Source organism: Hypanus sabinus, chromosome 5, assembly GCF_030144855.1.
Source record: "Hypanus sabinus isolate sHypSab1 chromosome 5, sHypSab1.hap1, whole genome shotgun sequence".
Lineage (NCBI taxonomy): Eukaryota > Metazoa > Chordata > Chondrichthyes > Myliobatiformes > Dasyatidae > Hypanus > Hypanus sabinus.
In genome coordinates, this window is record NC_082710.1 from 107,548,406 (window position 1) to 107,565,157 (window position 16,752).

The window sequence follows — 16,752 nt, forward strand, 5'->3', positions numbered from 1 at the left end:
ATAGTAGAGAAAAACCCATGAATTGCAGTAAATCTATATTGTATATAACAGTTAAATTAAAAAAGTAGTGCAAGAACAAAAATAAAATGTAGTGAGGTAGTATTCATGGGTTCAATGTCCATTCAGAAATAGGATGGCAGAGGTGAAGCAGCTGTTCCTGCATGAAATGTCATTGGTATAAAAAAATTAACTGTTTCTCTTTCCAAAGGATTTCCTGAAGTGTTTAGTGTTTCCTGCATCTCGTGTTCTAGTTTTAGATTTCTAGCATCTGCATTACTTTAATTTTTAAATACTAGATCAATTGTTTCAATTAGTTGGGGTCAACATTAATTTTCGACTCAATCTGAATTTGCATGTGTTCAATAAAATGAGAAGCAACCATAATTCTGTAAAAGAAAAAAACGTGTTTTGTTATACAGTACTTAGAGTTCAGAAAACGCTGATGAACAACTTGAGTTTTAACTCAGGGTTCACACTTTCTGAGCTCCTTAATATTTTACTTACATTGTTATGCAATGCATAGTCATCAGGTATAATCCCCACAAAGCTAAAGTCAGTTCAGCAATTGCAAGTCGAATACTCCAGCTGTGATTAAATAGCAAGAACAAATTCACCTGAAGAAGGGGAGGGAGAGCGCCACGTACCAGACACCATATCACCGAGGCTGGATGAAGAGTTCCCGCTGGACTTCCTAATAACAAAATAATAAATAATTATTAAGAGAAGACTAAATAATATTGAAAATTGTTATTTGTTATCATCGCCCTAAATATTGCCTCAAAGTACAGTGGATTTCAGTTAATTGGGACACATCAGGGCCAATACATTTTGGCCCAATTAAGCGACTGTCCCATTTAGCTGTTATTTGGTGGAAACAATTACAAAGGTATAAATAGACAAACTGAGTAATAAATTATGTAAAATGTAAAATATGTAAATTAAATTCAGAACAAATTAAAACACTACCAATAGTATTACAGTTCTATAAAACTGTGTATTAGTTCCTAATTGATGGAATAATTCATCCATTGTATGCAATGAACAAAGTCAGCGTGGACACCTAGTGCAGATAATAGACTGACTTCATAAAATGCTATCCACAATTGCATCCTCAAATCTTCACTTTCATTGTACAATTCAAGATGATTGTTGATACCTTCAAATTCTTCGTAGTTCATAACTCGTTGAAGTTTTTGACATCTCCAAGTCTGAATGCTTGAAACTGCAGTGAGCAAAGCTGTTTTGAATTGCCTTACTGTTTATTTTATGCTATCAGTGACAAAAGTCACTGCCTGTTGAACTGATGCTATTTAAAAAATGTTGGCTGTAGGCAGGGTAGGGTGTCTAACAGCTACACAGGTTCGCACGACTGACACGAGTTAGAATGTATTTGGCAACATTCTCTTATCCCAATTAAGCAGCATGGTGTCCCAAAGAAATGAAGGGAATCCTGACAATTTTCTCAATTAGCCTTTTTTCTTTAAAAATTGTCCCAAATAAACAGCTGCCCAGGTTTACCGATGGCCCAATTAAACAGATTTCACTATACTTCCAATTTTTCCATGACTTTATGTTTAAAAAAAAAACTAGCAAAATGAAAGGATTGACAACCAAAAGCTGAATTGTTTATAAGACCTACAGTGTTAGCTCTCTTTCTATTATCACGGATGATGTGGATTACCTGCTGCATTTTTTTATTAATAAACATAAAATCACAGATTGGAATGAGAATCAGAATCGGAATTAGAAATAGACATGTGTTGTGAAATTTGTTGTTTTGTGTTGCAATACATAAAAATTACTATATATTACAGGAAGAAATATATAAAACTAAATAGTGCAGAAGAGACCAAAATAGTGAAGTTGTTCATGAACTGTTCTGGTAGCTGATGGTTGAGGGGTGGAAGCTGTTTATGAATTGCTGAGTGCGTTTCTTCAGGTTCCTGTACCTCCTCCCACCCCTATGGTAGTAATGAAAATAAGACGTGTCTCAAATGCTACAAATCCTTAATGATGACAGGCACCCTCTTGAGGAACTGCCTTTTAAAGAGGTCTGCGATGCCAGGGAGGCTAGTACACATGATGGAGCTGGTTGAGTTTCCATTCCTCTGCAGGTTTTTTTGATCCTATTGCGTATTCCAATACCAGGTGGTGATGCAATCGGTCAGAATGTTATCCGTGGTACATATGTAGAAAGTTTATGGTAACATACCAATCTTGTCAAACTCCTAATGAGGAACAGCCATTAAGAGTGCGTTCTTTCTGATTGCATCAATATGTTGGGCCTGGGATAGATGTTGACGCCCAGAAATTTAATCTGTTTTTTCCTAAAACAGTGTAAATCATTCAAAAACATCCAACTACAAATGTAATCCATTAAGAACAGAATATATTCAGACTATAGTTGGTCCAAAACCCCTTCAGGTGTTTTGCTTGTTCATTCATGGGTTGTCACTGGTAATACTGAGTCAAGTGCTAACCTAAAACATGATCACGTTATTGGGTCTGGAGTGGTATAGGGGCCAGACCTGGTAAGGGGATATCTGTCAATAACTTATAGCTTTATTATTATTATTATTATTATTACTTAGATGAACTATAATTCCAGATTTATTTAACAAATTCTCAAGGTGGCACAGTGGGAGAGCCTGCTTTTGGAATGATCTGATTGTAACCTTCTCGAAAATAAGAGCAAGGGATAATTAAATACAAACGCAAGTATCAATGACTAATTGGATTCATGTCCTATTGAAGTCAATGGAACTGAATGTATGGAGTGAGTATAATCACTGGCTGATATATCAGTTTAGCTCTGGCAGTCTAAGATGAACTTCACCCTCAAGTATGTTCACTGAAAGTCTGTAGGTTGATGTTCAGTTAGTTTTTCAATTTGCTTCTGTCATTCACACCATGAAGATACTGGGACAAAAACTGCTGCCAACAATTTATTGCATACACAGCTTATACCAGCTACAACTTGGGCTCAACTTCTAAAATTTTGGTTGCATTGATGCCAATGAAAATATAACACCATGGGACCATAAGACATAGGAGCAGGATTAGACCATTCAGCCCACCATTCTATCATTACTGATTTGTTACCCCTCTCAACCCCATTCTCCTGCTTTCTCCTCATAACCTTTCATGCCCTGACTAATCAAGAACCTAGCAAATTCCATTTAAAACATATCCAATGACTTGGCCTTCACAGCCATTGATGACAATGAATTCCACAGATTCACCACACTCTGGCTAAAGAAATTCCTCCTTATCTCTGTTCTAAAAGCTCACCCCTCTATTCTGAGGCTGTGCCCCCTGGTCCTAGACTCCCTCACTATTTGAAACATCCTCTTCACCTCCACTCTATCTAGACTTTTCAACTTTCGATAGGTTTCAATGAGATCCCCCTCATTCTTTCAAACTCCAGTGAGTACAGAGCCATTAAGTGTTCTTTGTACATTAACCCTTTTATTTCCTAGATCATTCTCATAAATCTCTTCTGGACACTTTCCAATGCCAGCACATCCTTTCTCAGATAAGAAGCCCAAAACCGTTCATCATATTTCAGGTGCATTTGACCAATGCCTTACAAAGCCTCAGCATTACATCATTGCTTTTATATTCAAGTCCTCTCAAAATGAATGCTAACATTGCATTTGCCTTCCTAACTATCAAATCAACTTGCAAGTTAACCTTTAGGGAATCTTGCACAAGTCCCTTTGCACCTCTGATTTTTAAACTTTTTCCCCATTTAGAAAATAGTCTATACCTTTATTCTTTCTATCAATATTTTGGAAGGGCATTTTTATAACAAGTAAAGGACAAGACAAGTTTCTACTCCCTGGTTGCTTTTCATGAATTTAATATCTCCATGAGTGGCCTGGAAGATGTGCACCTTTGGGGTTCAGCACTGAGGATGACCCGATTGCTCGCCAGCGTCTCTGAATGAAGTATCGCGGGGATCGGAACATTGAGGAGCAGATGCGGCTCTCGAAGGTCTCTGCACTCAAGCAATTGCTCTCTCTCTCTCTCTCTCTCTCTCTAGATGGTGAGAGAGAGAGTGTGCTGCCAATTCTCGACCTCAAAATAAAGTGACACTGCAGACTGTAACATGGAAACAGCGAGCTGTTGGCCTTCCCTCTCGCTGTGGGAGGAGCAAAACCTTTTTCTCCCTTGTTAGCAAGAGAGAGCAAGGAGAGAGAGCGCCTGTGGGATGTTGAACTGTTGGGGTGATCAGTGGCTTTTGATGGACTCTAGATCATGGTCTCAGGGAGCTTTGCTATTGCTTCCATGGTGGGGGGCTGGCTTTCAGCTGGAACAAGTAGGGGGAGGGTTGTATGTGTGAGAGGGGAAGGGGGAGAGTTGTGTGTAGGAGGAGGGAAGGGGGGCTTTGGGATTCTAATGTTTTTTTGTCATTCATTCTTTAGGGTTGTCTGTTTTGTGTATGTCTGTGAGAATAAGAATTTCAGGCTATATACTGTATACATCCCCTGATATTAAATGGAACCATTGAAACATTGATTTTAAACCACAATTATGTCTTTTGGCCCAGCTGGTTCTGGATGCGCCATAAGGCAGCGGTGTTAAATATATATTCAGAGAAATAAAGTAATGGAAATCAATCCAATTTTTACCTCAGTTTTTTTTCAGAAAGCAATCACTCTACGTAGACTTACAAATAGTTGAGCCTTGCCTGCTTGCTGGGGCTAACCAAATGAGGAAGAAGCACTCAGAAAAAGAAGAATCTGAGACAGAATTGAAAGCAGTAATTCAATGAAACTGCAAACGTGGTGTAAGAACACCTTCCTGACTCTTGATCAGCTACAGTTCATGCATAAGAAGTTAAATCAGCAGAAATCATCAAGATATTGAAAAAAGTAACTCTTTTAGGGAAAAAAATCCCAGCTTTACTGGTCTTGGCAACTTCTGCAGCAATATGATTGACTCTTATTTACACCTTAAGTTGCCTGGCAAAGTATTCACTCCTCCATTCAAGGCGTCCGCAGTTCAAGAAGCCACCTTCTCTGGGGAACGTTGGATAGAGAGTAAACACCTGGCTTGGCAGTCGTGCCACAGTTCTGAACATCAATATTGAAAACACTATGTGGATTCATTGACCTAGAAGATTGAAATCAATGGATCCCAATTTCAAATGCAGTGTTGAACTGTTGGCAAATGGCACTGGAGTTCAAAAATGAAGTTCTCGCAAAATATATAACGAAAGAGATGTAGTTCATCTTCTCTTGTACACAATAAGCAAGTGATATAATAATATGCCTACAACCAATCCATTTCTGAAATCTGATTTCACTGAGTTCAATATGTATGTACCACAGGGCAAGTTCATTCAACCCAGAGTGAATTAAACTGAGGCCATGGCCTGCAACTAATGTGCTTCGGTGGACTACCTTTCTTGAATTTCAGTTCCGAGTGCATTTTGCTTACTTTTACTGTTTGCACGATTTGTTTTATTTCTCTCTGCACACTGGGTGTTCGGCAGTCTTCTTTTGTTTTTAATGGGTTCTATTGGGTTTCTTGGTTTTGTGGCTACCTGTAAGGAGACGAATCTCAGGGCTGTGAAAAGTAAACATACTTCAATATTAAATGTACTTTGAACTTTGAATTACTATCCCACAATGCATTTTTGGTAGGTAAGAAGTGCAAATCAAAAAGACAATTTTTTTTTGTGAGTTTTATTGATCTAATTATTATTTAGGGATTCAGGGCTCAAAGACTCAAAGTCCTCATGATTCACTTATTGTTTGAAAAGCATGATGAATTTCAAAGTGAAGTTTCTTAATCTTTTTATGCAGTTCTTCACTCAAGCAATTCTGCTCCTTTGATTGGGTGCATTGGTTGGAGAAAAAAGGAGTCATTTGGTGTCAGCTATGCCTCTGAGGCACTCCCACCTCACCCATTCAGCTCTCGCTCTTCCTGTGACGCTTTCTGGCTCACCAGATGGACATAAACACAACCCCACAGAACTGATTGACTGAATTCTAGACTGAACTCCTGCCTCAGCAAGGATCTGGACCCATTTCAATTTTCCTTTCGCCACGATGGGTCAATGGCAGATGCAAGCTCAATGGCTCTCCACACGGCTTTAGACTACCTGGACAACACAAACACCTACATCAGGATGCTGTTCATCGACTATAGCTCAGCATTTAATCTGTACCTCCCTCTGCAATTGGATCCTTGACTTCCTAACCAAAAGACTCAACTGACAATCAACACTGGCGCACCTCAGGGGTGTGTGCTTAGCCCACTGCTCTACTCTCTATAGACACATGACTGTGTGGCTACGCATAGCTCAGATACCGTCTACAAATTTGCTGACAATACAACCATTGTTGGTAGGATCTCAGGAGGTGACAAGAGGGTGTACAGGAGTGAGATATGCCAACTAGTAGAGTGGTGTCACAGCAACAACCTGGCACTCAACATCAGTAAGACGAAAGAGCTGACTGTGGACTTCAGGAGGGGTAAGACAAAGGAACATATACCAATCCTCATAGAGGGATCAGAAGTGGAGAGACTGAGCAGCTTCAAGTTCCTCAGCGTCAAATTCTCTAAGGATTTAACCTGACCCCAACATATTGATGTAGTTATAAAGAAGGCAAGACAGCGACTATACTTTATTAGGAGTTTGAAGAGATTTGGCATGTCAACAAATATACTTAAAAACTTCTATAGTTGTACCGTGGAGAGCATTCTGACAGGCTGCATCACTGTCTGGTATGGAGGGGCTACTGCACAGGACCGAAAGAAGCTACAGAAGGTTGTAAATCTAGTCAGCTCCATCTTGGGCACTAGCCTACAAAGTACCAAGGACATTTTCAGCAAGCGGTGTCTGAGAAAGGCAGCGTCCATTAGTAAGGATCTCCAGCACCCAGGATGTGCCCTTTTCTCACTGTTACCATCACTGTAGGAGATACAGAAGCCTGAAGGCACACACTCAGCGATTCAGGAACAGCTTCTTCCCCTCTGACGTCCGATTCCTGAATGGACATTGAATCTTTGGACACTACCTCAATTTTTTATTATACATTATTTCTGTTTTTGCACATCTTTAAAAATCTATTCAATATACATAATTGATTTACTTGTTTATTTATTATTATTATTTATTTTATTTTATTTTTTTCTCTGCTAGATTATGTATCACATCGAACTGTTGCTGCTAAGTTAACAAATTTCCCATCACATGCCGGTGATAATAAACCTGATTCTGATTTGAGGAAGGATAGGGCAGTTGTCCCCTGGTTGTAAAAGCTTGTGTGAATAGATTGGCTGTCAAGCAACTGCTTCCCAAAAGCGCAGCTCGATTTCACAGGATAATAGAGATCTTCGTCATAATACTTTAAAAAATGCCACCCACACTGCTGAAATTAATTCCCTTCAAATATACTTCATTGGCAGTAATGCAGATTAGATTGACTTACTATAAAAATGCAACCAATTTATATATTGCCAGAAATAGGCACAATATCTGAGTCACACTCCACATATGGAATTATATTTTTGGTGAATCCTGGATGCCATATTCTACAACGTAGACACGAAAAAGCTGCCAATTTTCCTTTTTACATGGATATTTATTAAAAAAAATCTTGGAAAACCATAAGACATAAGGGCAGAATTAGGCCATTCAGCCTACCAGTGCTGTTAGAAGGTAAAACATAGAGCAGAAAAACATAGTCGTTGAGCCCATGATATTGTGCTGACCAACATGAACCTAATCCACACTCAATCAGATAGCCAACTGACTATCTAAGAGTCTCTTACAAGTCCCTATTGTATCAGTATCAATTACCACCCCCAACACCTACTACCCTCTGTTTCAAAAACCTTCCTCTCCCCTGAACTATCCTTCACTCACCCACCTTCAATGTGCTTCAGATTTTTAACTGCTTGCTGCCCCATTACACAAAATGTTTCCTGTGAACCTTTCGTCAATTGTTTTGATAACATATAGTGCACAGTACATTATATAATCATGACATCATTATCTAATACATACAGCACAGAAACAGGCCCTTCAGCCCATCTAATACATGCCAAACTATTATTCAGCCTAGCCCTATCGACCTGGCAGCTTGTTCCACAGTCTCAGCACCCTCTGAGTGAAGACATTCCCACTCATGTTCCCCTTAAACTTTTCAACCTTTCACCCTTAACCCATGACCTTTAGCTGTAGTCCCATCCAACCTCAGTGGAAAAAGCCTACTTGCATTCACTCTATCTATATCCCTCAGAATTTTGTATTCCTCTACAAATAACCCCACAATCTTTTATGTTTTAGGGAGTAAAGTCCTAACCTATTTAACCTTTCCCTATAACTTAGGTCCACAAGTCCTGACAATATACTTGTAAATTTTCTCTCCACTCTTTCAATCTTATTGATATCTTTCCTGTAAGGAAGTGACCAAAACTGCACACAATACTCCAAATAGGCCTCACCAGCATCCTATACAACTTTATTGTAACATACCAACTCCTGTACTCAATACTTTGATTTATGAAGACCAATGTGCCAAAGTCTCTCTTTATGGCCTTATCTACTTGTGATGCCACTTACAAGGAATTACGGATCTGTATTCCCTGATCCCTCTGTTCTACTACACTCTGCAGTGCCCTACCGCTCAATGTGTAAGTCCTGCTCTGGTTTGTCCTCAAAAAGTGCAATATCTCACATTTGACTGCATTAAATTCCATGTTCTATTTTCAACCCACTTTTCCAGCTAGCCCAGATCCTGCTGCAAGCTTTGACATCTTCCTCACTGTCCACACCACCCACCAGCCCCCCACTCTCCCAATCTTGGTGTCACATGCAAGTTTGCTGATCCAGTTTGATTCTTTACATAGAAGACAAGCAACAACAAACCCAGCGCCGATCCCCACAGCACACCATTAGTCACAGGCCTTCGGTCAGAGAGGCAGGTATCCCCTACTATTCTTTGGCTTCTCCCATGAAGCAAATGTCTAATCTAATTTACTAACTCATCTTGAATGCCAAGTGACTGAACCTTCTTGACCAACCTCCCATGTGGGACCTTGCCAAAGGCCTTGCTAAAGTATGTATATATATGCATACGTATATTCCTATGCATACCATATATGCATACGTATATACCTATGTAAAGCACTGTGCAAAAGTCTAAGGCACATACATATAGCTAGGGTGCCTAAGACTTTTGCACAGTACTGTATTTGTCAACATAGAGCGGAAAGTGAGGTTGTAAATCTGGCAGGAGCAAAGGATGTTGGGAATGGTGAGGGTGGAGTGACGCAGGAGGGGTGTGGGACAGGTGGTGGAGAAGGGATGCCAAGGGCAGAGATGGCGCAGGTGTAGACACACCCAGCCCTGAGACACCAAGCAAAGTCATTTGATTCCAAACAACTGGTTTATTGATCATTACAGAATGTCTCTCTGGTGTTTTCCATTCCCTCCCCTCTCCCTTCCTCTTTTCCCAGCCATGATTCCCCTCTCCCTGCCGACTTCCCACTCTCAGTCCACAAAAGAGACCCATATCAGAATCAGGTTTATCATCACTCACATATGTCACGATTTTTTTTTGTGGCAGCAGTTCAGTGTAATACATAAAATTACTACAGTACTGTGCAAATCTTTTAAGCATCCTAGCTATATATTTATGTCTAAGACATTAGCTTAGTACTATATATACACCAAATATATGCTCTGTATGTACTGAAACCTGGGGAAGCACATGCTGTACACTTGAAAAAAGGTGATCCTATACTTTATCTTCACACCTTTGTCTCAGCTCCATGAATTTGATTCTTACCAAATCTTACCAACTGTAATGGCTACTTGATTTTACTTCCCTGCTAATGGTTTGGAAATGGGCCCAGGGTTGTTCTATTACTTCCCCAAGGCAACAGTCGCAAAACTGACAAGCCATAGGATATGACAATTCCATAGTCAAACATAGGAGAAAAGAAATTATCCCAAATGTCAAAGTGAAGATGGAGATCTTCAGCAAAAATGTAAGCTAAAATCTAATGAATACATTAACTTATGACTTCTCATTCAATTGTTTCATGAAATGAATCTTTTTCAGAGCCTTATGACAAAGCTGGTACCTCAGATGTTTTTTCTCCAATTTTATAAAAAATAACTTGGAAATTTTTCACATAACTTTCACTATTATTAGTATGAGAAGGTGCTTCATGATGTTTTTAATCAGAATCAGAATTGAGTTTAATATCACTGGCATATATCATGAAATTTGTTGTTTCATGGCAGCAGTATATTGTAATAAAAGCTATAAATTACAATAAGAAGTATATGTAAATGATAAATCACGCAAAAAGAGGGAAAAATACTGAGGAAGTGTTCATGGGTTCAATGTCCATTCAGAAATCTGATGGCGGAGCAGGAGAAGCTGTTCTTGAAATGTTGAGTGTGTGTCTTCAGGCTCCTGTACCTCCTCCTTGACGGTAGCAATGTGAAGAAGGCATGTCCTGGGTGATGGGGGTCCTTAATGATGGATGCTGCCTTTTTGAAGCATTGCCTTTTGAACTGCTCCACCTTGTGACTACAAGAAACTGCAGAGAGTAGTGGTCACAGCATGGACAGCATGGAAAGCCTCCCCTCCATGGATTCTGAACCTCTCGCTGCCTTAGAAAAGTAGCCAGAATAGTGAAAGATTCCACTCACTCTGGACATTCTCTTTTGTCTCCCCGACCTCTCTTCTCACCATTGAACAGAAGATATGAATGTCTGAAAGCACAAGGATCATGGACAGCCTCTACCCTGCTGTTATAAGGCTATTTCATGATTCCCTATTATAATTAGACGGACTCCTGACCTCATTTGTGATTATTTTGAAACATTGTTCACGTGCACTGCACTTTCTCTGTGGTCATTACTCTTAATTTGAATTCTGTTATTGTTTTGCCTTGTTTTATTTCAATTCACTGTGTAATGTATTGAATGAAGTGTGCAGCCTTGAGGCCAATAAGCCTGGAGATTGGGTGAGCCCATGATCGAGCCCATGATCGACCGCATTTCTCACTGACCTCGCCGATTAAAGCAGTGAGGAAGATTGAAATCGTCGAGGAGTGAGCGGAAGGCGAGTGGACGTTCAGCGCCTTCTACCAGCCTCACTGCTCACTGCTGCCGGATGAAGGTGTTTGTGTGTGATGGGCTCTCAGTTGCTGCTCCTGAAGGAAGGTCCCTGAGTTAGAATGGTCTCTCTCTCCCTCTCACTCAATGCTGTCAGAGGATGGTGGCAAAGTTCTGGGAATGGATTCTGACCTATGACGATGTGTTTCTGGTTTTATGTTGCTGTTTTGGGTCATTTTGAATCGGGGCACCCTGCAGATAATGAGCACTGTGCTAAACTGAATATGCTGGGATTTTATCAAATTTGTATTCCATATTCTCTGTTTTATGCTCTTTTTTTGTTGCCTTCTGTGCTATTTTTTGTGCGTGGTACGTTGATGTTTTTCTTTGAATGGGTTCTATGGTTTTCTTTGTCTTCTGGCTGTCCGTGGGGAAGATGGATCTCAAGGATATACATACTTTGCTAATAAATGTACTTTGAATCTTGAATCTATATGAATAGTTTGCAATACAAGCTTCTCACTGTATCTCAGTACACGTGACAAGAATAAACCAATAATAATTTATTAAATGTATTTGTTGAGATAAAGAGTGGAATAGGCCCTTCTGGCCCTCCAGGCCGTGCTGGCCTACAATCTCCTAATTTAATCCTGGCCTGATCACTGGACATTTACAATGACCAATTAACCTACCTACCAGTAAGTTTTTGGACTGTGGGAGGAAGCCCACGTGGTCACAAGGAGAATGTACAAACTCCACATAGACAGCAGCAGGAAGAGAAGAAATTTTGAGAAGAGGAGACATTTATTCTGTGTGGAGATTGAGACCTATCGCAGAGCTGTGGACGCCCAATCATCTCGCCCAAGAGAGAAGGATAGATTTCTGGATATTAAGGGATATTAGTACCAGTATAACCCAAGCTCTCCGGATGACCAAAGTGATAGAGAGGAAGTAAAGCAGAATAACAGTGTAACAGAATGATGACACACGTGTAAACCAGACAGATCATAGAAAGCTCAGCAAAGTGAAAAGGGGGAAAATACAGTATGAGAATACTGGAGAGAGAAACAAAAGAGACCAAATTCTGCTACAGGTAAGGGTAAATTAACTAGAGGTGAGATGGGGCCAGTCAGATATGAAAAAGAGAAAATCTATTCATAGCCACAGAGTGCAAGAGAATACAGTGGCTTCAGCAAAAGATTAATAAAAAGACATGCACGAGAACGAAACGAGTGAAGGAGGATGAGAGGAGACTTGATAGAGGTGTACAAGATGATAAGCCATAGGTTTAGTGCCCAACCGGTGTCTTTTTCCAGTGCAGAAATGGCTGAAATGAGGGAGCATAATGATATGTGCTTGCTGGAAGTATAAGGGGATTACCAGAGGTAAGTTTTTTAACACAGGTAGTAGTAGGTGTAGATAGTAGTAGGCCAGTAGTGGTAGAGGCAGGTATTTTAGGGACATTAAAAACATTCTAAAATAGGCAATTGGATTACAGAAAGATAAACTGCTAAGTGGGAGAGTGTTCAATTGATCTTAGAGTAGGTGGAAAGGTCAGCGCAGCATCATGGGTCAAAGCTACCTTCTAGATAAATTGGAAATGCTCCCGTCCAGATAGGAGCTATGTGAGGTTGCTGAGAAAAAGTAAGAGTAGAAATTACATAATCTTCCACAAGCTGCAAAATCAGGACTAAAGAATTTAAAATGTTACAGCCTGTTCAAATGTGAGGTGTGTTATCAGGGATCATCACCGTTTAGAAACATAATTCTCCTCCATAGTTTGCAAGTTCTGATATAGCAAGAGTTAAAGACAACATCCAGGCAAGGATAGCCTGGGGCAGTTGTAGTCAAGTGAGACCACCAGAGACACCGCGGCTGACTACAGGCGAGATAGGTGGGGTCACGGCGGTACTGTGTACTCAAAGACGAGTGAGGCCTCAGAGTGAGACTTTTCCAGAAATGTCTTCTTAAGGAAAGTCCATCTCCCACCTGCCCATCCTCATCATATTCTACAGAGGTTGTATTGAGAGTATCCTGAGCAGCTGCATCACTGCTTGGTTCGGAAATTGCACAGTCTCAGATCGCAAGACCCTGCAGCGGATAGTGAGGTCAGCTGAGAAGATCATCGGGGTCTCTCTTCCCGCCATCACAGACATTTACAATACACGCTGCATCCGCAAAGCAAACAGAATTATGAAGGACCCAGGCACCCCTTGATGCACCATCAATAACTCACTCTGAGACGTAAAGGGAAGTATCGGCTTTTATTGACTGGAAGAAGGAACCAGCAGTGAGTGACCACCATACTACATCCTGGAGACTGAGAGAACAGGCCCAGGCTCTAATCGCCTTTATACAGGGGTCTGTGGGAGGAGCCACAGGAGCAGTCAGCAGGGGGCGTGTCCAGACAGGCACACGTAGTTCACCACACCCCTCATACAAACTCTTCTCCCTCCTGCCATCTGGGGAAAGGCACCGAAGCATTTGGGCTCTCATGACCAGACTATGTAACAGTTTCTTCCCCCAAGCTATCAGACTCCTCAATACCCAGAGCCTGGATTGACACCAACTTACTGTCCTCTACTGTGCCTTTTGTCTTGTTTATTATTTATTGTAATGCCTGCACTGTTTTGTGCACTTTATGCAGTCCTGGGTAAGTCTGTAGTCTAGTGTAGCCTAGTTGTTTTTACGTAGTTCAGTGTAGTTTTTGTACTGTTTCATGTAGCACCATGGTCCTGAAAAACATTGTCTTGTTTTTACTGTGTACTGTAACAGTAGTTATGGTTGAAAGGACAATAAGAAGTGACTTGACTTAACTAAACATAGCTCTCTTTACACAATTGGGAGTGCTGGAGATCAGATTTAATGGAAGGATATGAAGCACACCCAACAACTAAGGTACAATTGCTTCACTAACAAAAATATCATTGGTTGTCAGCTTGAAGTTTCGATTGACTTTTAACACCTCTATTGTGTATGGTGATTGATGTTGCACGTAAGGAATTCAAAAGTATACAATTTACCAAATGTCAATATCCATAACGGCTAAGGCAATTCTGTATGAAAATAGCAGTTTTTTGTTCAGACTTCAGAACAGTGTAGGTGACAGGAGCCCATGCTGTTCTCCTTGTGCACAAGTAAAAGAAAGCTTGAGTCGTAAGAGTGTGTGCTCCAGGCCCAGTTACTTTATTTTCTCATTGGCAATGACAATAGATACTGCCAGACATGGTGAGTTCCATTAATATTTATGTCAGTGAGAAGGTCAGTTTGAAGTTGACATCTCCTTAACTGACATGGATGGCCAGGCTTTATGGAAGTAGTGATGTGTTAATTAAAGCTATACACTGCTAAGAAAGGGATTGTGGATTTATAAGGACACCATGGCCTTTTGTGAAAATCAAATGGTGGCTATGGTCTGTCAACAAATAATGTGGGTTATAAAAGCTGTTGTATTGTTGTATTGGCCCAATGTATTCTCTATACCACCTTTTACTTAAGGAATCCCACCCTAGTTTAACATGAATATTACAGCAAACAGCAGCCAGCTATCATATTTTTATTTTTGTGCATTTTAACCAGAGAACGAAGGAGCCTGGGGTGAGGATTTTTAAGAAGAAATGTTATGACAATTTAAAGTTTGCCTTTAAAATTTCAAGGCCTGTAACACGCTAGGGGATAGGGATGTAATCAGATTTATTCAGATTGCCTTAGACATTGGAGATTTATTTCAGAAATATCACATTCAGTGATCAGACTTCATTGGTCTAAATGCTTCATCTCTCAGGTCTTTGTGGAAGGTGGCTTTAGGGGATTTCCATCCAGGAGTTAAGACTTGAGAATGCATGATGTTTAAAAGACACCAGGAGATGGGCCCATTGCATTCCCAAACATTTTTTTAAAACCTGTGAAAGACCACATTTTGTACTGATGATACTGTCTCTACCATATTATTGTCATGAGCCCTGTGGGCCTGTGCACCTGGATTTGTTCATTGTTGTCTTGTCTAGAGTTGTTAAACCAGGGGTGGGCAAACTTTTTGACTTGAGGGCCACAAAGGGTTCTAAGATTTGACAGGGGGGCCAGACCAGGAGCAGATGGACGGAGTGTTTTGGTAATACACCTCATAAGAGAAAATAAAATATCATGGGATATGTAGAAAACATGTGCTTTAATTTCAATTGAAAATGAACACATGCATTACAACAAAATATCTGTCTTTGAAGTCCCATGGTATTTAGCTATTTATTGAAATGACTTTTAAAACACTGAAAATTAAATGAATAAAATACAGCTTTTTTGAATAGTAACAGTTATTATTTTAAAGCACTGAAAATTCTGTTATCCTTCAAGATATTATCATCATCACTCTCCTCCTGACTGTCTTTATTTCAAAAACGGTAGGAGATGCAGGTCTACTTGTCCTGCTCCTTCTTATTCAATTGTCCCCTGTGCCAAAACTCAACAACGACCAGCCAGCATGCGGAGCGCGTTATTTGATCTGGAGCGCATTTTTTATTTTGAGAACGTACGTGCACCTGCGCACTACTCATGTTCATCACTTAACAGAAATGACATGTAACCTGTAAGGCTTATTGAAAAAAATATTTTCAAATAACACAACGAAGAAACTTACTTTTAATTTCAGTGGGAACAGTGTTGTTGGTCTCCCTTTTTAGCCAGCGCATCAAAGTCTGGATTTAGTTTTGTTGTGGCGATTCTCAGGATGGATCTGAGGTGTTGGTCAGTTAACTTGGATCTGTGGCTGGCTTTGTTGATGTTCATGACGCTGAACGCCTGTTCACACAAATAGGTCGAGCCGAACAAAGAGTAAAGCGCAAATGTGGAGTAATACGCTGCACCTCAACAAAGGTCAATGTGTAGCGGTGTGCTACATGCAGCGCTAAAATTACGACACGGAGTCGGTAACTGCAGTCGAAGAAAAAAACTTTATTCGAAATCCCCAGCCTCACTTTAAGCCTCCCTCAACCTGCCCCCCTGCGCAGAGGCTCCAAAGCTCTGTGCTCGCAAATCCCCGCAGGCTACCTCCCTTAGCCGGAACGCTGGCTAATTGTGAGCCGGTTCGGATGTGCCAGGAAATGGGTCGCCACAGATGTATATAGAGTGCGTCATCTGTTGGGAAAACGCCAGAATTGTGGGGAAAAAACGTTAACAAGGTTTATTAATATAATTTCATCAAGTTCTGCGGGCCGGATTAAAAAGCTTAACGGGCCGCATATGGCCCGCGGGCCGTAGTTTGCCCATGCCTGTGTTAAACCCTTGTGCTTTCTGTTTAATCTTGTCTAGTTTATTGTGACTGGCATGGGTTTTCCATGTACTATGATTATTTAAAGCCGACTCTCTTAATTGTGCATGTAATTCCTTAAGTTGTTTCAAACTAACCTGCTCTGAACTAACATGTCTCAGTCAAGCATGGAAATCTCAGTCAAAGCTCAATAATTGGGATCTCAGAAAGGACAAAAATTTATAAAGGTAATCCCATGTTGACATCAGTGAATACTGTGCTCCTGACCCTCAGGGTTATGAATGAGTTGAGGAAGCTGTTCAATAATTTGTACTGATATAGAAAGCCAGCACTTGTACTTAATCAATGAGTCAAAGAACAGATTTAGACTGTGAATGAGCCCATGCAAGCTAATTCA

At 40.4% G+C, this 16,752-nt stretch overlaps 1 protein-coding gene across 1 annotated transcript in view; it reads right to left on the reverse strand.

Moving 5' to 3' along the window:
• Positions 1-16,752, reverse strand: part of cacnb4a (calcium channel, voltage-dependent, beta 4a subunit) — a 172,276-nt gene that overhangs the window by 82,548 nt on the left and 72,976 nt on the right. Inside the window, exon 5 of the mRNA XM_059971180.1 lies at positions 615-691. Within this exon, the coding sequence (XP_059827163.1) occupies positions 615-691 (77 nt within the window). The remainder of the gene's footprint in view (positions 1-614; positions 692-16,752) is intronic.